The 20,385-nt window shown below is 44.5% G+C and overlaps 1 protein-coding gene across 1 annotated transcript; it reads left to right on the top strand.

Moving 5' to 3' along the window:
• The first annotated feature begins 3,597 nt into the window (after window positions 1-3,597).
• Window positions 3,598-18,496, top strand: LOC139201983 (GRAM domain-containing protein 2A). Its single transcript, XM_070831441.1, has 10 exons — window positions 3,598-3,698; window positions 9,569-9,626; window positions 11,963-12,035; window positions 13,445-13,548; window positions 13,932-14,030; window positions 15,301-15,372; window positions 16,084-16,143; window positions 16,809-16,960; window positions 17,667-17,756; window positions 18,391-18,496. The coding sequence occupies exons 1-10, from the start codon at window positions 3,598-3,600 to the stop codon at window positions 18,494-18,496; spliced, it is 915 nt and encodes a 304-aa protein (XP_070687542.1).
• Window positions 18,497-20,385: the final 1,889 nt, after the last annotated feature.

The following is a 20,385-nucleotide window of genomic DNA, read 5'->3' on the forward strand; positions in this document are numbered from 1 at the left end:
GAATACAGTACTACTACTACAGTGAATACAGTACTACTACTACAGTGAATACACTAATACTACTGCTAATATTGGTAGTTTTACTGTAATACTGATGCCACTACTACAGTACTGTTACTACAACGATCCTTAGTAGTATTACTGCTGCTGCTACTATTCCTACTACAGTACTAATACTACTATTCCTACTACTAATACTAATACTACTATTCCTACTACTAAGTACTACCAGTAGTATTACTGCTGCAGTACTGTTAGTAGTACTTTAAATAGTAGCTGTAGTATTCAGCTGTCATGGTGATTGTGTCAGTAGTTACATCTCAGAGGAAATGTTGTACTTGTACTGCAGTACATCCATCTGGTTACAGATACAGAGTATTAATACACAGGATACAGGGAAGGTGTTGTACTTTTACTGAGCTGTACTTTGATTTTACAGAGAAAAACATCAACACCAGACTCCATTGATAAAAACAACAGTTTTAGCCCACAGAGGACAGGAGCTGCTGGTCCACTGCTGCTTTGATCGGTTAGTTTATTTGTGCTACTGTTTGTTAAACAGATGTTGTGTTGGATCAGAACGAACACGTTAAAAGATTAAAATCACACAATGACACAAACACACTGACTGATGGAGGCAGCAGCTCCTGTGTCCTGTTCTCTAAAATCCCTGTTTTAGTGAATGTAGTCTGGTGTGTGTGCTGTTTGTGGTTAAACCAAAAGGATCTTCCAGGTCTCTCTCTGTAGGGATCCTTTCCATGATGCTGTCACACACTTAGAATAACACTCTGAGCCTGTCAGTGGATCAAACAAGCTCTTTTAGTGGACCTACTGTGATCAGTGTCGTACTGGGACGCTCAGCTGGTTTTCACTGACAGGAAGTGGATGAAACCTGAGACCTGTCGGGTACCTGATGTACTCACAGTACTGACGCTCGGCAGGGAAAACTTTGGAGATGTGTTGGGACGTCCTCGGTAAACAGATCTGCATCACGTGACGTCGTCGTTGTGAAAATGAAGTGTGGAATATGATTTTCTTACGGTTTGCATACGTTTGGTCGTCCAGGATGCTGCTGTGGTGGAACCAGTCTCAGCCGGTTCCACCTTCAGAGGGCCTCAGGATATCTCCTCAGCCACCGGATGAATTACTGTCACATGTTGTGCACATATTCGTGCTCCTCAGAGGATGAATCCCTCTGTCTTCAATGATCCTCTGACTTTTCCTCCTGCTGGCTCCTCATCTGATCTGGAACAGTTTTCTCTCCAAAAGAAGAAGAATTAAATGACACAAAACCACAAAACGATCTTTAGTTCTTTAGACGCAGCGTTCAGAGAGCAGAGGAAGGAAACGGCTTTAGATTTAGTCGACTTTTCAGCTGCTACTAAAGACGTTTGTTAGCAGCGTCAGGCCTTCGTCAGGAGCTCAGGTGACGCTGGTGGAGCCGAACCCCCCAGCGAAGATCCACAGAGTTCCCATGACACAAACAGGTACTCTAAAGCCCCCGAGGCGCCGCCTGATTTAATCAGTGTACCTCAGAGAGGAAACCACCTGACGTCCCCATGGAAACCAGGAGGAGGAGGAGGAGGAGGGAGACAGGGCTACTTGTGTTTGAGGAGCATCACCATGCCTGTTACCACGGCAACTGTGGTCAGTTTCCACCGTCTGGCTCCGCTTGGTGTTTGCAGGAATGTCGGAGGTTTGGTCCTGATGAAGAGTGAAGAGAAGACGAGAAGAAGAGAGACATTTCACCTGGTCGTCCTCACCTGAGCTCCTGACGAAGGTTTGATTCTGGAAAGGATCCCTACAGAGAAAGGATCCCTACAGAGAGAGACCTGGAAGATCCTTTTGGTTTAACCACAAACAGCACACACACCAGACTACATTCATTAAAACAGGGATTTTAGAGAACAGGACACAGGAGCTGCTGATCTGCTGCTGCCTCCATCAGTCAGTGTGTTTGTGTTATTTATGTGACTCGTGTGTTAGTTCGTAGTTAATCAGTCAATTCATCACAATCCATATATTTATATCTATATTTATATTTATATCTATATTTATATTTATATTTATATTTATATTTGCTATTTTTTGTCTTTTCTATTGCTTTGTTTCTTTCACTGTCCCTGTTTATATTGTTGCTGCTGTAACAAGAAAATTTCCCCCTATGGGGGATAAAATAAAGAAGTCTAAAGTCTAAAGTCTAAAGTCTAAAGGATCCAACACAATATTTATGTAACACACATTAACACAAGCAAACTAACTGACGGAGGCAGCAGCAGAGCAGCAGCTCCTGTGTCCTGGGAGGTAAAATGACTGATTCTGTCAATGGAGTCTGGTTGCTTCGATAAGAGCGATTCCATAAAGCTATCGTTCTCTTCTGCTCTTTGAGACAGTTAGTTTGTTAAATCTGACCCAGGTTTAAAAACACCAGAGTTACCCTTTAATAAAACTGCTGCGTTTCCTAACGAGCTTGAATTATGTAATTCCAGCCTCTTTAACGGTGAAGTGTGAGTGAACAGGAGGTCTTAGTGTGGTTTGACATGTTGACACCTCAGACGGAGTTCTGTCTGTTTTTAATGTTCACATGCAGCCTCAGATATCAGAAAACAGCATGTGGAGCAGATTTTAGTCCACTGAGAAGAGTGAGTGCTGATCCGCTGATGGAACGAACCACGGAGGACATTTCACAGCTAAAACTGCATTTTTCTGCTCTGGATTCAGCCGTCATGGAGACGAGGAGGGAGACATTGATCCGAGGAGCCTCTTTTCATGCTGTTGCCATGGTAACGGCAGGGAGGATATCCTCGCTGGGGTGTTCGGCACGTGTTCTCACTCGTGGTCGATCTGAGAGAGGGGGGGGGGTCTGTGAGTGATCTGCAGCTCCGACCAATCAGAGCCGTCCCTCGTTAAAGCCCTCTGAAGGGTGACTTCCTGTACCTGTGTCAGGTGGTGTGTGCCCCCCCCCCCTTTTAGGAGAGCAGCTCCTGTGTCCTGTTCTCTAAAATCCCTGTTTTAGTGAATGGAGTCTGGTGTGTGTGCTGTTTGTGGTTAAACCAAAAGGATCTTCCAGGTCTCTCTCTGTAGGGATCCTTTCTCTGTAGGGATCCTTTCTCTGTAGGGATCCTTTCCATGATGTCAGACTGGCCTCAGAGCCTGGAGACCTTCCTGGGGGGGTCAGATCAGTCCTCAGTTAGAGGCAACAAGGACGCCATTTGTTTGTTCCCATAATAATCCGTTTACACTTTGGCAAATCAAAGAGATCAATACAGATTCCTTCACCCAGCACCTCTAAAGGTTCATTAGGTTCCTCCAGAGGGTTTTTCAGGGTCCCCAGAGGAATGCAGGTGTTTGCTGGCCATCGTGTCTCATGTTTACTTCTTCTCCACTTGGCCACTTCTAATTTTAGAGCTCATTATCAGACGCTGCCCCCCCCCCCCTCTCCGTATCCTCCTCATCACTTCGTCACTAACACATTTAAAGTGTTCCCGTGGAGCTTCCTGCCCAAACAGAAGTGAAACACTCCTTTAAAACATGAAATCTGTTCCCAGTCTAACTCCGTGTCTCTGCCCTCCTGATCTCTCCAGGCCCGTAATGATGATGTCAGAGAATCTGGAGCAGAGTGATGATGTCAGCGTCCCCGCCGCCCATGAGGTGGAGCCCCCCAGGGAGGAGGACGGACACTGCCCCCTGCCCTTCAGGTAAGACGTGCTGCGTTCAGGTGCTCCTCACATGTGTCCAGAGGTGGGGGGACACATCTGATGCGTTCAGGAGCTCAGAAAGAGTCGTGTTTTATTCCTCCGAGCGTCTAAAGAACGTGAACAGCTGTTTAACATGAAGAACGTGTGTTTATCTCACGTGGTTCCAGCTTTAACGCTGATTAATCTTCGAAGTGATGTATGTTTGTGAGGAAATATCAGTTTTACAGGCTGGATTAATGTAGATTATTGGATTATTAGACTCCTATTATTACTCCTTATCTTACTGTTGTTTTGGGAGTTAATGATGCTCTATGTTTGGGAACTACAAACAGGAAGTAAAGTCAGCCAGGTGCTCCCACCTGAGCTGAATTAGCCGACGGCAGCTCCTGTTTGTCGTGTGCACGCAGACGTTCAGACAGCCGTCGCTGAATTAGAGCGACACTGAAGAAAACTTAAAAACAGGACGATTCTCAAGCAAGTTCTGCAGCTACAAGAGAGGAAATATGGACGTTTATTCATTGGGGATCTCCTGAGGAAGTCTCACTGGATCTAAAACCAGGTGCTCATGTCAGTGTGTTTGGATTTCACTGAGGTGATGTTGATCTGTGGGTCTCTGCCGACCACAGTGGTGAGATAAGCAGCATTAACTTCCTGCTGTTTCCTGAACACCTGCGTGCACCTGTCCTCTTCACCAGCACAGGAACACTTCCTGGGTCTTCGTGTTGTTTGATACTTCACAGTAACGTCAGCGGAAACAGAAGCAGGTTTGATCTGAGGAAACAGATGTGGACGAGGCTCACAGCTGAGTCCAGATGTAGTGGACGGACAGACAGACAGACGGACGGACAGACGGACAGACAGACAGACAGACAGACAGGTGACCTGTTGGTTCAGTGCTTCAGGAAGCTGCTGAGACTCAGTTACAGCAGATGGTACAGACGTCATGTGGATGATTCAGCTCCAGGATCCTTCTTCTTTCTAATCAACCAACTCCCTCATTAGTCCTGACAAAGAGTGTGTGTGTGTGTGTGTGTGTGTGTGTGTGTGTGTGTGTGTGTGTGTGTGTGTGAGTGTGTGTGTGTGTGTGTGAGTGTGTGTGTGTCGGGGTGTTTGGCGTGAGATGAAAGCTGAGGAGACGTGCAGAACAGACAATACACAGAGAGGGAAAAGCCTCAGTGTGTCTCTCACCGCTCAGTTATTCCTGTCACGTACAAAACAAGCTGCAGAATCGGTGTGTGTGTGTGTGTGTGTGTGTGTGTGTGTGTGTGTGTGTGTGTGTGTGTGTGTGTGTGTGTGTGTGTGTGTGTGTGTGTGTTTGCCTGCAGCACGTGCAGTCAACTCACGTTTCCAGGCAGCAGAGACAGAGAGGCTGATGGGAAGGAGGTGTGTGTGTGTAAAGCCTTAATTCAGTTCTGGGAGCTAATGTTCCCTTGAACACACACACACACACACACACACACACACACACACACACACACATACACACACACACACACACACACACACACACACACACACACACACACACCTTGAAGGTAAAACATGGCGACATTTATCGGTGGTTTTATTTCCCTCACTGAAGTTAAAGGGATATTTCACCATGTTTTCTGTGGTTAATGTTGATGCTAAGTGGAGTCACTGCTGCCACACTGACGGAGGAAGCTCACCTCTCCAGCAGCACCTACACGTCCAATAATCTGCATCCAACAACCTGTGATGACAAAGTGAAAACGTGATCGATTTCATTAAAAATCAAAAATCTAAATCTCAGACTGTGATCAGGTGTTTTCAGTTTGCTTTAATTAGAACCGTTCATCCGTTCATCCAGGCGTTCCCAGGCCAGATTAGATATTTAATCCTTCCAGCAGGTTCTGGGTCTCCACAGGGAGGCGATAAACCACCAGACTCCATTGACAAAAACAGTCATTTTACTTACTAGTTTTTTAAAACACCAGTTGCACAATAAAGCAAACTAATTAACTGATGGAGGCAGCAGCAGAACAGCAGCTCCTGTGTTCTGGGAGCTGAATATCCAAACCACTTCCACCAGACTCCATTTACAAAAATAGTAATTTTACCTTGTAGAACACAGTAGTTGCTGCTCTACTGTTGATTCTATCGATTAGTTTGTTGGTGTTATTGTGTGACTTTGGGGCTTTAAAGGGTTAGTTTGAATCCAAGACAGTGTTTGTGTAACACAAACAAACTAACTAATTAAGGCAGCAGCAGACCAGCAGCTCCTGCGTTCCACGAGGTAAAATCACTGTTTTTGTGAATGGAGTCTGGTGTGTGTGCAGAGAGCAATATAACGACTTTTTAAAAAGTTATCAACACTTTTCATTTAGACACCAAAGTAAGTTTAAAAAAAAAAACGAAGAACACCAGAGTCACCCTCTACCTCAAACTTTATGCCTGTGCAGCACACTGAAAACTTCCCCATGGAGGGAAAATCACAAGCTGAAATTTTATTAAAATTTCGAGCCATAAGCTGCACCAAAACGTGGGGTTTAATAAAATGTGAATCTCTGCCGGGGGGGGGGCGGTCCTGCCGAGATGTTTGCTGACCACATGACCCACCACAGCTTTTAGGGAGATCTGTGAAAACGTTCAGAGAGAGTTCAGAGTGTAAACAACAGCGTTTGGATCCGTCTGTGTGAGCAGCTTCTTTCTCCGCTCCACTTTCTCCATTCAGGCCGTTTGCATAATTAGTTCTTTTATCTGTGTGTGTGTGTGTGTGTGTGTGTTGTGGACAATCACTCCTTTCACACACTGAACTCTCCACTGACACCAGTGGCTGATGGGAATCTTTCCTTCATTCCCAGGTCACCTTTCTATTAATGATAAACAATAACATAGAAACACATTAAAAACTCAGAAATAAAAGGATGAATGTAAGAAATGAGCCACAGAAGAAGAATGAAGAGAATAAAAACTGGAATCAGTGCAATAAAATTAAGTTTTATAGTCGCTGTTTACTTTATTGCTAAACAACACTACAGACGGCTTTACAGCACAAAGTGAAACCAAACATGACGGTTAAAGTGAGAATACGACCAAAGGACAAGAGCACAGAGGAAGGAAAAACTATTAAAAGAGTAAAAAGAAGATAAATAGAATAAATAAAAACTAAATCATCATCATCAATCATCATGTTACAGAGTTAAAAGAATCTAAGAAGTCCTGGAGGCCGATTTAAAGAAGCTAAAACCTGTTTACATAATAATGATTATAATAATAATGATGATAATGATAATAATAATGATGATAATGATAATAATAATGATAATAATGATTATAATAATGATAATAATGATAATAATGATAATAATAATGATGCTAATGATTATAATGATGGTTGAACTGCTGTTAATCCTCATGTGTTGAGTGTTTGTCAGTGGTTTTCTTTTTTGCATGAGCTTCATGATGATTTGCCTCCTCTTGTCATGACATGACTCCATTTACATGGTGTGTGTGTGTGTGTGTGTGTGTGTGTGTGTGTGTGTGTGTGTGTGCAGACTAAACACACCTTCTGTCTGCTCTGAACTTTTCACCAGAGGATTAAAGGACACAGATGATTTTTGTGTTTGCTCTTATTTTTTTTAAATGACGTCGGTCAAATGTGAAAACGTGGATGAAGAGAAGCAGGACAGGTAGAGAAACATCCCACCTGTACAGCTTTTCTTTTTCCGTTTTAGGGAATAATAATAATAATAATAATTCAACGTTCTAAAAACAAAGATTTTGGTCATATTTACCATCACGTTTGATCGTTTGATTGTTTGTTTGTTTGATCGTTTGATCGTTTGATCGTTTGATCCTGTTAAAGGGTTTGATTGATGCCGAATTCAGGTCAGATTCTTTGTGTTCTGTCTGGAGGTTCATAAACGAGGCCCTAATCACTTTCTATAATTAAGAAATAAGACTAATGGTTGTATTTTAAAGGCAGATTGCACTTTTTTCTTGAACATATTCAAATTTAATTTAGACCAAGAAAAAACTGCAAAAAAAAAGTTTTTATTAGAATAATGGAAAGAGGAAATGCCTGCAGTGTTGACTGGTTAAAGGATATTCTGGTGTTTATAAAACATTCATAAAAAAGTGAGAGACCTGGAAGAACCACAAACAGCCGTTATATCGCTCTCTGCACACACTCCAGACTACATTCACTAAAACAGGGATTTTAGAGAACAGGACACAGGAGCTGCTGCTCTGCTGCTGCCTCCATCAGTCAGTGTGTTTGTGTTATTGTGTGACGTTGGTGTCGTAGAGAGTTGGTTTGGATCCAACAGAATATTTGTGTAACACAAAATAACACAAACAAACTAACTGTTATAGATTCCGGTAGATCAGGAACTCCTGTATTCTGCGAGGTAAAATTACTGTTTTTGTCAATGGAGTTTGGTGGCTTTGAAGGGAGCAATATAATGGTTATTTTCTGGTTTCTTGGCTGCTGGCTGAGGTGATCTACGGGACCCATTCCAAAACTTTTACACCTACCAGTCACCTAGACACCAGAAGATGTTAAAACTGGTTATCCTTTAATAACGAAGCAGTCAAACAGAAGATGAACATCTCATCGTGCTGGAAAAATAAACTGAGACAAACTCGTAAAGGTCTCGTGGAGACAGCTGGAGTTAAAAAGTTGCTCCCAGCTGCTTCGTACCTGCTGAATCATCTGTGAACATCTAAAAACTGCCGTCACAGCTTCGTGTCTGAAGTTTTTATCTGCGCTGACTGCTCAGTGTCTCCGTTATCTGCGGTCACATTTACATCCTCGCCACCTCGTGCTCCTGATAACACGAGGAAACCGACAGACTATCAGACATCCGCGGCGCCTGTTTCTGTCTGTTGACCTCTAGCCATTTTCAGGTCAATGGTGTCTGATGCTTGTTCTCATGGGCTTCCATCAGGTTTCCTCGTCACTCTAGCAAAAACTGTAACCTAACAAGTTTAATCTTTAATCTAATCTCTGCCTGAGATCAAACCCTGATTGTAGCTTTAAACGGAGATGATTTTAGATTTTCTGTGATCATCAGTTGTGCTGCTGCACGTCTGCAACTGCTACTAGACTTCCTGCAGACTTTCAAACGAGTTTTACACAACTGTTGATAAAGTCATCAGAACTTTATACTGGAAAATACGAGCTGCAGCCAATGCAGATTTGCAGACTGAGGTGATCTACTGGACCAATTCCAAAGCTTTTGTGTCTACCAATCATTCAGACAGCAGAAAATATACAAATAGGGCAAAGTTTAACAATACCGGTGTTATCCTTTAAACAGAAACACCTGTTGTTTTGCTCTGTACGAAGCCACCAGACTCCATTGACAAAAACAGTGATTTTACCTCACAGAATATAGGAGCTGCTGGTCTACCGCCGCCTCCATCAGTTAGTCTGTTGTTGTTATTGTGTGTTTCACAAATATTGTGTTGGACCCAAATGAACCCTTTACAACACCAAAGTCACACAATAGCACAAACAAACAAACCAGTCGAGGCAGCAGCTCCTGTGTTCTGTGAGGTTAAATCCCTGTTTTAGTGAATGTAGTCTGGTGTGTGTGCTGTTTGTGGTTAAACCAAAAGGATCTTCCAGGTCTCTCTCTGTAGGGATCCTTTCCATGATGCTGTCACACACAAAAGAGATCCAGTGCTTTGTGTTAGCAAATTATGTTTTTCATGATATGAGTCCTTAAAAACTTAGAACCAAGTCTTATTCTTGACATCCAGCACTTTTTTATTATTATTTTATTTTATTTTATGTTATTTGTCAGCATTAGGAAGTGACGGGACTTTACGTGACATGACGTGATCTAATGTGATCTGATGTGATCTGATGTGATCTGATCACGTGATCTGATGTGTCCCCGCAGGCTGCAGCTGATCGACGACCTGTCCTACGAGGACGTGAAGAAGTGCTACAGAGGATCAGTGAGTCCTTCAAACACAAACACTCACAGAAAACACAGCGAACTGGCTGAAAAATGACCACATGTCAACACCGGTGCTGAGGCCTGAGAGCACCACACACACACACAGACACACACTCACACACACTCACACACACACACACACACACACACACACACACACACACTCACACACACACACACACACACACACACACACACACACTGCTCTGTTGTCAGAGGTCCAGAGTTGACGGCAGGCCAGCAGGAGCCCTTTCAAATCTTTTTTTAAGTCTCTGTAGAAGTTTCCGGTGTCTGTCTCGTCTCCATGGGAACACGGTCAGGGGTGTGAGTGTGTGTGTGTGTGTGTGTGTGTGTGTGTGTGTGTGTTACAGCCCTCCATCAGATATTAACAGTTCAAACACAAACATATGAACTAATTAGCAGATATAAAGTGGCAGATAGGAGTTACTGCAGCTTTTGGTTTGACACATTTTGCTTTAAAGGATAACTCCAGTGTTTTTACCCCTCTGTGTCCACATCCTGGTGTGTGAGTGACTGGTAGGTAGTAAAAGTGTTGGAACTGGTCCAGTAGATCACCTCAGAGTGTTATTCTAAGTGTGTGACAGCATCATGGAAAGGATCCCTACAGAGAGAGACCTGGAAGATCCTTTTGGTTTAACCACAAACAGCACACACACCAGACTACATTCACTAAAACAGGGATTTTAGAGAACAGGACACAGGAGCTGCTGCTCTGCTGCTGCCTCCATCAGGTAGTTTGTTTGTGTTATTCTATTTTTCACAAATGATGTGTTGGATCTGAATCAGCCCTTTAAAACACCACCATCACACAATAGTGCAAACAAACTAAGCAGCACAAGACAAGTAACTTTAGTGTCCTGTAGGTAAAATTGCCATTTTAGTGAATGGAGTCTGGTGTGTGTGCAGAGAGCGATATAACGGCTGTTTGTGGTTAAACCAAAAGGATCTTCCAGGTCTCTCTCTGTAGGGATCCTTTCCATGATGCTGTCACACACTTAGAATAACACTCTGAGCCTGTCAGTGGATCAAACAAGCTCTTTTAGTGCTTACATTGCAGGTTTTAACTAGAGGTCATGTGTTTGCAGGGTGCATCTCTCTCCTAAAGAAAAAGCTCCCGAATAATAAGAGTCGAGTTGATGAAGGTAAATCATGTCAGTGACAAAACGTCTTTGGTGTCAAAGTTTGTAGTTTGACCCAAATGTTCAGACCGGCCTCAGACGCTGCAGGCGGAGCAGGCGGAGCAGGCGTCGAGCTGCTGCTGTTGTTCTAGTCTTTGTTGTTTCAGACAGGAACAGGAAGGCAGGAAGTCACCGTCTCACAGAGAATAAAGACACACAGGTGATGTAACTTCTGACCCACATGTCAGCAACCAAAACAATACTGAGGCAGAATATTCCAGAAAGTAGTGGTTTAGATGGTTTTCACTGCGTACACAGACGCTCCTGGTTGAGTTCACCCTTTGAGAGAATTGATGTAACGACTGCAGCCTGAAGAAACCAGAGAGTTAATTAGTAAAACTTTGGAGCAGTTTAGAACATAAAGTAGGTTAGGGTGTGTTTCCCTCTCAGTTGACACCAACTGACGACATATTTTGCAGACTGCTTTAATCTGCACTTAATTACTGAAGAGATATCGAAACCACTTCCACCAGACTCCATTTACAAAAATAGCAATTTTACCTTGTAGAACACAGTAGTTGCTGGTCTACTGTTGATTCTATTAATTAGTTTGTTAGTGTTATTGTGTGACTTTGGTGCTTTTAAGGGGTAGTTTGAATCCAACACAATGTTTGTGTAACACAAACAAACTAACTAATTAAGGCAGCAGCAGACCAGCAGCTCCTGTGTTCTGAGAGCTAAAATCCCTGTTTTTGTGAATGTAGTCTGGTGTGTGTGTCAGTGGATCAAACAAGCTCTTTTAGTGGACCTACTGTGATCAGGTGCAGTTGTCCCAAAGGATCACGTTGCAGCCATTGCAGCCTGTTTGGTGGCTGCTGGCTGAGGTGATCTACTGGACCAGTTCCAACACTTTTACTACCTACCAGTCTGTACGTCATAACTCCAGGTTCAGGTCTTGACCACGGAAGATTATTATTTACATATAATATAATTTAATGTATGAGGAATATATTACTGGTGGTGAGAGAACGAGACTCTGAGTTCTTCGTTATTATCTTCAAATCAGTTATTCTGTTGATTTTAATTTTCTCTCAACCAGAAACAGCTGTTATGTCGTCTCTCTTCACACCAGACTCCATTGACAAAAACACTAATTTTACCTGATGGTTAATTGTTCCTCTTCCTGCCTCCACAGACTGTCAGCAAGTACAACTCTCAGTACCACAAACTGTTCCAGACTGTCCCCAAAGAGGAGATTCTGATGAAAGGTACACACCTGACAGCACAGGTGTCTCCCCCCACCTGTCCTCCCCTCACCTCACCTCACCTGTCCTCACCTCACCTCACCTGTCCTCCCCTCACCTCACCTCACCTCACCTCACCTCACCTCACCTGTCCTCCCCTCACCTCACCTCACCTCACCTGTCCTCCCCTCCCCTCACCTGTCCTCCCCTCACCTCACCTGTCCTCCCCTCACCTCACCTCACCTGTCCTCCCCTCACCTCACCTCACCTCACCTGTCCTTCCCTCACCTCACCTCACCTCACCTCACCTCACCTCACCTCACCTGTCCTCCCCTCACCTGTCCTCCCCTCACCTCACCTCACCTGTCCTCCCCTCACCTCACCTCACCTCACCTCACCTCACCTCACCTCACCTCACCTCACCTCACCTCACCTCACCTCACCTCACCTCACCTGTCCTTCCCTCACCTCACCTGTCCTCCCCTCACCTGTCCTCCCCTCACCTCACCTCACCTGTCCTCCCCTCACCTCACCTCACCTCACCTCACCTCACCTCACCTCACCTCACCTCACCTCACCTCACCTCACCTCACCTGTCCTCCCCTCACCTCACCTCACCTCACCTCACCTCACCTCACCTCACCTCACCTCACCTCACCTCACCTCACCTCACCTGTCCTTCCCTCACCTCACCTGTCCTCCCCTCACCTGTCCTCCCCTCACCTCACCTCACCTGTCCTCCCCTCACCTCACCTCACCTCACCTCACCTCACCTCACCTCACCTCACCTCACCTCACCTCACCTGTCCTTCCCTCACCTCACCTGTCCTCCCCTCACCTTACCTCACCTGTCCTTCCCTCACCTCACCTGTCCTCCCCTCACCTGTCCTCCCCTCACCTCACCTCACCTCACCTCACCTGTCCTTCCCTCCCCTCACCTGTCCTCCCCTCCCCTGCTGTCTGTGCTGCTGAAAGAAATCAGTTTTTATGATATTGTTTTTCCAGATGAAAACACACTGTAAAAATACTGCATGTACTAATACCATCCAGTAGCAGTACTCTGTTAGCAGTAGAAGTACTCTGTTAGCAGTACTATGTTAGCAGTAGCAGTACTCTGTTAGCAGTACTCTGTTAGCAATAGAAGTACTCTGTTAGCAGTAGCAGTACTCTGTTAGCAATAGAAGTACTCTGTTAGCAGTACTCTGTTAGCAGTAGCAGTACTCTGTTAGCAATAGAAGTACTCTGTTAGCAGTACTCTGTTAGCAGTAGAAGTACTGCATAGTAAATGTTCCTCCTGTAGGGTTACTGATAATGGAAGTAATGTAGAGCAGTAAAGTACAAGTAGAAAGAGAAAGATAGAAAGATAAAAGTACTCAAGTCAGGTACAAGTACTGTGAATCTGTACTTAAACCCTCTGACTTCTTCTTCTGTAGTTTACTCGTGTGCTCTGCTCAGAGACATCCTGCTGCAGGGACGACTCTACATCTCCAGGAACTGGTTGTGTTTCTACGCCAACCTGTTCGGGAAAGACATCAAGGTGAGCGACCTGAGCACCTGGTCCTCTAGTCCCTGTGGTCCCTCTAGTCCCTGTGGTCCTTGTAGTCCCTCTAGTCCCTCTGGTCCCTCTGGTCCCTGTGGTCCCTCTAGTCCCTGTGGTCCTTGTAGTCCCTCTGGTCCCTCTAGTCCCTGTGGTCCTTGTAGTCCCTCTGGTCCCTCTAGTCCCTGTGGTCCCTCTAGTCCCTGTGGTCCTTGTAGTCCCTCTAGTCCCTGTGGTCCCTCTGGTCCCTGTGGTCCCTCTAGTCCCTCTGGTCCTTGTAGTCCCTCTGGTCCCTCTAGTCCCTGTGGTCCCTCTGGTCCCTGTGGTCCCTCTAGTCCCTCGGGTCTGCGTTATTTCATGAGGTTTCTCTGCTGAACCTGCAGGTCTGTATACCCGTGGTGTCGGTCCGGCTGGTGAAGAAGCACAAGACGGCCGGCCTGGTGCCGAATGGCCTGGCTATCACCATGGATACCGGACAGAAGGTACTCTGGGATACCTCATTATTCTACTTTTTATTGTATTTGAAGACAAATGTTCCACCACCTGCTTTACTTTGATTAATATTCATATTTGAAGACAACAAGATCCTGTTAGGCTGTGAAATTAAATGTGAAGTTTGTCGGTGGAGATCAGTTTGTCCAGTTTTTGGGTTTAATGGAGTAAATTTAAAGCTTTTAAAGACATTTGTAAAGCAGAACTTCATTATTTTTTAACCCTGGGCCCTGTTTGTACACATCCTGGTGTCTGAATGACTGGTAGGTACAAAAAGTGTTGGAACTGGTCCAGTAGATCACCAGAAGCAGTCGTTATATCTCTCTCTTCAAAGCCACCAGACTACATTCACAAAAACAGTCTTTTTACCTCACAGAACACAGGGGTTGCTGGTCTGCTGCTGCCTCCATCAGTTAGTTTGTTTGTGTTGTTGTGTTGCCTTTGTGTTTTAAAGGGTTAGTTTTGGATCAATACAATATTTGTTTAATATACAATAACAGAAACAAACTAATCAGTCGACACAGCAGCTCCTGTGTCCTGTTCTCTAAAATCCCTGTTTTAGTGAATGTAGTCTGGTGTGTGTGCTGTTTGTGGTTAAACCAAAAGGATCTTCCAGGTCTCTCTCTGTAGGGATCCTTTCCATGATGCTGTCACACACTTAGAATAACACTCTGAGCCTGTCAGTGGATCAAACAAGCTCTTTTAGTGGACCTACTGTGATCAGGTGCAGTTGTCCCAAAGGATCACGTTGCAGCCATTGCAGCCCGTTTGGTGTCTGCTGGCTGAGGTGATCTACTGGACCAGTTCCAACACTTTTACTACCTACCAGTCACTCACACACCAGGATGTGGACAGAGAGGATCATGGGTAAAAACACAGAGGCTTTCAAAGACATTTTATTTCCATATAAAATGCCATTTAATACATTTTTCACAGTCAGTCAAACAAAAACCAACAGGATCTGTGAGGTCTCAGATGTTACTTTTATTAATGATTCCTTGTGATGAAATTCATTTATCATAATTACCTGCTCTGTCAGAAATGAATGGATTCATTAACCAATAGAAAAAATATCATTATTGATGTGATTGATCCTGATGTGGTTCCTCGCTATAGTAGCTTGCATTGCGAGAAAGTAACTTTGCACTCAAATACTCCAAGTACACTTTTGAGGTATTCAACCATCTGACGAGCAGATCTGCTCAGTGTTTTCAGTGTTTCCTCTTCACCTGGTCTGTAACCTGGTCTGTGTCTCTGCAGTACGTGTTCGTGTCGCTGCTGTCCAGAGACAGCGTCTACGACGTCCTCAGGAGGATCTGCACCCACCTGCAGGTCTGTGGATGACATGTCCGACGCTTTATCCATGAACAGATGAACGTGTTCAGTAATAAGTATTTGAAGTGAGGTTGTCTGAGCTCCTTCTCCATCGTCAGTGTATCACCTACAGCAGATGGAGGTCGGCTTTAGGTGTAAACCACTTTACATGGCATCAGACAGCCTTTTCTGACGGGGAATAGAAGCTGCTATGTCACTCTCTTCAGAGCCACCAGACTCCATTGACAAAATCAGTGATTTTAACTTGCAGAATACAGGAGTTGCTGGTCTGCTGCTGCTTTGATTGATTAGTTTGGGTATGTTGTTGTGCGACTTTGGTGTTTTAAGACATTTGTGTAGATCAAACTTCACCATTTAAAACATCAAAGTCTCAGCAACTAGACCAGAAACTCCCTTGTTCTGAGAGGTAAAATTAGTGTTTTTGTCAATGTAGTCTGGTGGCTTTTTAACGCATGAAGAGAAAGAGAGAAAAGCTTCAATTACAAGTTAGAAATGGCCGTCTGACGGCAATGTAAAGCAGTGAAATTATTCTAAATATATTGTAACACATTAAATATGGTGCAGTACACTGACTTCATGCAACCACTCAACAAAAAAATCCAAACTATCCCTTTAATGCCTGATTAAGCCTGTCTGTATGGATGAAACGGACACGGACAGAAATCAATAATTTATATTCCCCCTGTCGGACTGTGTCTCTGTCTCCAGGTGAACGGGAAGAGTCTGAGTCTGAAGCAGTACCTGGAGGAGCCCAGCTCTCTGTCCATGGTAACAACACAGTTTCACATGCTTCTAATATGAGTAAATGACACCAAATCAATACCAGAAATTATTGTATAAATGCTTTAATGGAAATTTCATATATTTTTCAACCACAAACAGCTGTTATATCCCTCTCCTCAAAGCCACCAGACTCCACTGAAAAAAAACAGTAATTTTACCTCGCACAATACAGGTGTTGCTGGTCTACCTCTGCCTTGATTGGTTACTTTGTTTGTGTTGTTGTGCGTCACGTAAATATTGTGATGGATCACAACTAACCCTTTAAAGCACAAAGTCACACAAACAAACTAACTGTACACCAGCAACTGCTGTGTTCTGCAGAGTAAAATTGGTGTTTTTGTCAATGGAGTCTGGTGTGTGTGTGTGTGTGTGTGTGTGAAGAGAGCAATATAACAGCTGTTTGTAGTTAAACCACCAGGGATCCTTTCCATAATGTTGTCAGACTCTTGTCAACCAAATCCATCAGATCACATTTGAAGATCCCTGACAGAGCTTCAATTATGTTTCTGCAGAGAGAGGGGGCTTATGGGTAATTGAAGGAGTAGTCTGCCCTTTAAACATCTTTTCACACAGAATGATCCAGTCCAGGCTTCTCTTATTCTTGTTGAATGTTTTTGTCATCTTTTCCTTTCTCCTCCCTCTCTGGTCAGGACGAGTTTCCAGAGGTGTTGAAGTGGAGGAGGAAGCCCTCGCTTCCCGCCGTCTCCTCGTCCCTCCCAGACCTGCTGGGAAACTCCTCCCCGGGTCTCGCCGCAGACACGCCCTTCAGCACGCACACGCTCACCGGTAAGCCCCCCCACCTGTCAATCAACAGAAAGAAGGAATCCACATGATTACAAACTGTGAAAAGCTGAGAGAGTTAAAAGGAAAACTCACTGCTGTAGAGATATCCAAAAAACATCCACCAGACTCCATTTACAAAACCAGTAATTTTACCTCGCAGAACATAGAGGAGTTGCTGGTCTACTGCTGCCTCTATTGGTTACTTTGTTGGTGTTATTGTGTGACTTTGGGGTTTTAAAGAGTTAAAGTAGATCCACTTTAACTCTTTAAAACATCAAAGTCATACAAACAACCCAACCTATCAAGGCAGTGGTAAGATTAGCAAGCCCTGTGTCCTGTGAAGTAAAATCTCTGTTTTAGTGAATGTAGTCTGGTGTGTGTGCTGTTTGTGGTTAAACCAAAAGGATCTTCCAGGTCTCTCTCTGTAGGGATCCTTTCCATGATGCTGTCACACACTTAGAATAACACTCTGAGCCTGTCAGTGGATCAAACAAGCTCTTTTAGTGATCACCTGTGATCAGGTGCAGTTGTCCCAAAGGATCACGTTTGGTGGCTGCTGGCTGAGGTGATCTACTGGACCAGTTCCAACACTTTTACTACCTACCAGTCACTCAGACACCAGGATGAGGACAGAGAGGGACCAGGATTAAAAAAATACCAGGGTTATCCCTTTACATGGAGCTTAACCTGTGTTTTCTTCTGTTTGTGTGTGTGTGTATAGACAGCAGTTTGGAAACAGAGAAGATCCTGCTGACAGAACCAGTACCTGAACTGGGCCACATGGAGTACCAGCTGCTGAAACTCTTCATCCTGCTGTGAGTACACACAGAAACATATTGAGTGTTTAAGATATACAGAATGTTGTGTTCAGGGACTCCATGAAAAACACCTCATGCACATGAATGTATCTTCCCAAAAACATCCAGGAAGCAAGAAACACTTAGAAAATGAACATCTGGAATAATTAATAAATAGCCGTGGTTGTGTAGTTTGATTAAGTCTGAGGTGTGTTTACTGCCTTCAGTATTTTACAGTTTTGACCTGAGATGTGTGTATTTTATTGTTGGTGTTTTCTGCCACCTGCTGGGTGACGCTGAGTACATGTGACCATGTAGTGGAGGTCTATAGTGTGTGTGTGTGTTAGTTAGTCAGTGTGTCAGTGTGTAGTGGAGGTCTATAGTGTGTGTGTGTGTTAGTTAGTCAGTGTGTCAGTGTGTAGTGGAGGTCTATAGTGTGTGTGTGTGCTAGTTAGTCAGTGTGTCAGTGTGTAGTGGAGGTCTATAGTGTGTGTGTGTGCTAGTTAGTCAGTGTGTCAGTGTGTAGTGGAGGTCTATAGTGTGTGTGTGTGCTAGTTAGTCAGTGTGTCAGTGTGTAGTGGAGGTCTATAGTGTTTCTAGGTTTATTTGCTGGTGTAACTTCAGTGTGTCTCTACCTGTCGGTGTCTCTCAGTGTCTTCCTGCTCGTCCTGTCCTCCTGCTATCTGGCCTTCAGAGTTTGTCGTCTGGAGCAGCAGCTGAGCTTCCTGAGCAGCCAGCCGACGCTGAGGGAGAGGTAAACACACACACACACACACACACACACCTTATATTATTTTCAATTTATGTTTTTCTTCAATAACTTTTATGGAAATTTCATAATTTTTTTCAACCACAAACAGCCGTTTTATCGCTCCCTTCAAAGCCACCAGACTCCATTCAGAAAAACAGTCATTTTACCTCACAGCACAGAGGAGTTGCTGGTCTACTGCTGCCTTGATCAGTTAGTTTGTTTGTGTTCTTGTGTGTCACATGAATATTCTGTTGGATCCAAACTAACCCTTTAAAATACCAAAGTCACACAAGAGCACAGACAGACTAACCAGTCAATACAGCAGTTGACCAACAACCCCTGAGGTAAAATTAGTGTTTTAGTGAATGTAGTCTGGTGTGTGTGCTGTTTGTGGTTAAACCAAAAGGATCTTCCAGGTCTCTCTCTGTAGGGATCCTTTCCATGATGCTGTCACACACTTAGAATAACACTCTGAGCCTGTCAGTGGATCAAACAAGCTCTTTTAGTGGACCTACTGTGATCAGGTGCAGTTGTCCCAAAGGATCACGTTGCAGCCATTGCAGCCCGTTTGGTGGCTGCTGGCTGAGGTGATCTACTGGACCAGTTCCAACACTTTCAGAAATAGAAACATTGATCAATGGTTGGTGCCAAAAAAGTCATTCAAACCCACAAAAAGCACAAACATGCTGATTCTTTGTCCCTTTTTCCAGGTGTGGAGAGGTGCCCTGCTGGCTGGCCAATCAGAGGACAGGAACCTGACGCTGATCAGCCAATCAGGGATTAAAGAAGAAACCTGCACTTACATAGACTTCCCACTAGGGGGCGGCGGTGAGAGGAGACGGCTCTCAAGAGCAGACGGTCGACTGACAGCAGCCGTCAGCAGCTGACCTCTGACCCCGCCGTGACCCGGTTACCATAGAGACGACACAATAGTCAACAAACAGTAGACTGACCTCTGACCTCAGAGGACGGAGTGTTTGCACAGAGGTCTGGAGGCTGGAGGAGCAACAGCACAGTGTCAGATGTAGAGTTTACCTGTGAAGCAGACTGTGTGTGTGTGTGTGTGTGTGTGTGTGTGTGTACAGACCTTATGGATCCACATAAACACGCAGCGACTGTCCGGTCTGTGTGAGTAGTTCAGGTTCATCATGTCTTCGCTGGGAGGAGCTGCTGGTTCCTCCTCGTTCGCTGATCCTGTTACAGGTTTTTCTTTAAATCGATCTCCTCAAAGTCACTGGGCACAAACACGAGCCTCTCCTGGACCTAAACATCACACAGGCCGGCAAATATTTCGAAAAACACTCCTGATGGGATGTGAAGCCTCATGAAGGACGGAGAAAAGCCGGCTCGCAGTCTGAACGCTGCGCTGACGAGCCCGGTGGGATTTCATGTTTTAATTTAGCGACTAATAAACTCACCAGGTGAAGTTTGACCTGGAAGCTGTTTAAAGAGGAAGTTTTCTTTCTCCATCTCATCATTACGGTGAAACTGTTTTTAGATCCTCCTCAGAAGCTTCACTTTCACTATGACCTCCTGAGGAAAATTAAGGCTCAATTAAAGTCACAAAGGAAGCCAATCAACCGTTGTGCAGCCAAAAACAGGAAGAGGATCTCGTGCTCCAGTCCAGCTCTACCACGCAGACAGCATCCGGCATTAACAGCCGCTAACGTGTACAAATACAAAACTTGGCCAACAAAAACAAATCCAAGGACTCAGACTTACTGCTGCTGGAGGGGAAAACTACAAACAAATGCACTTGTTGGCTCGTTGCCCTGGGTTGGCAAGCTAACGGCTCCTACTCATCGGACAAGTCTGTGCCAACAACGAAATAAACTTTAGACCGTAACAAGAAACGACAGATGCTTTTCTGTTGTCACGATTTATACACTACTCACT

The sequence above is a fragment of the Pempheris klunzingeri genome, chromosome 5 (genome assembly GCF_042242105.1).
Source record: "Pempheris klunzingeri isolate RE-2024b chromosome 5, fPemKlu1.hap1, whole genome shotgun sequence".
Classification (NCBI taxonomy): domain Eukaryota; kingdom Metazoa; phylum Chordata; class Actinopteri; order Acropomatiformes; family Pempheridae; genus Pempheris; species Pempheris klunzingeri.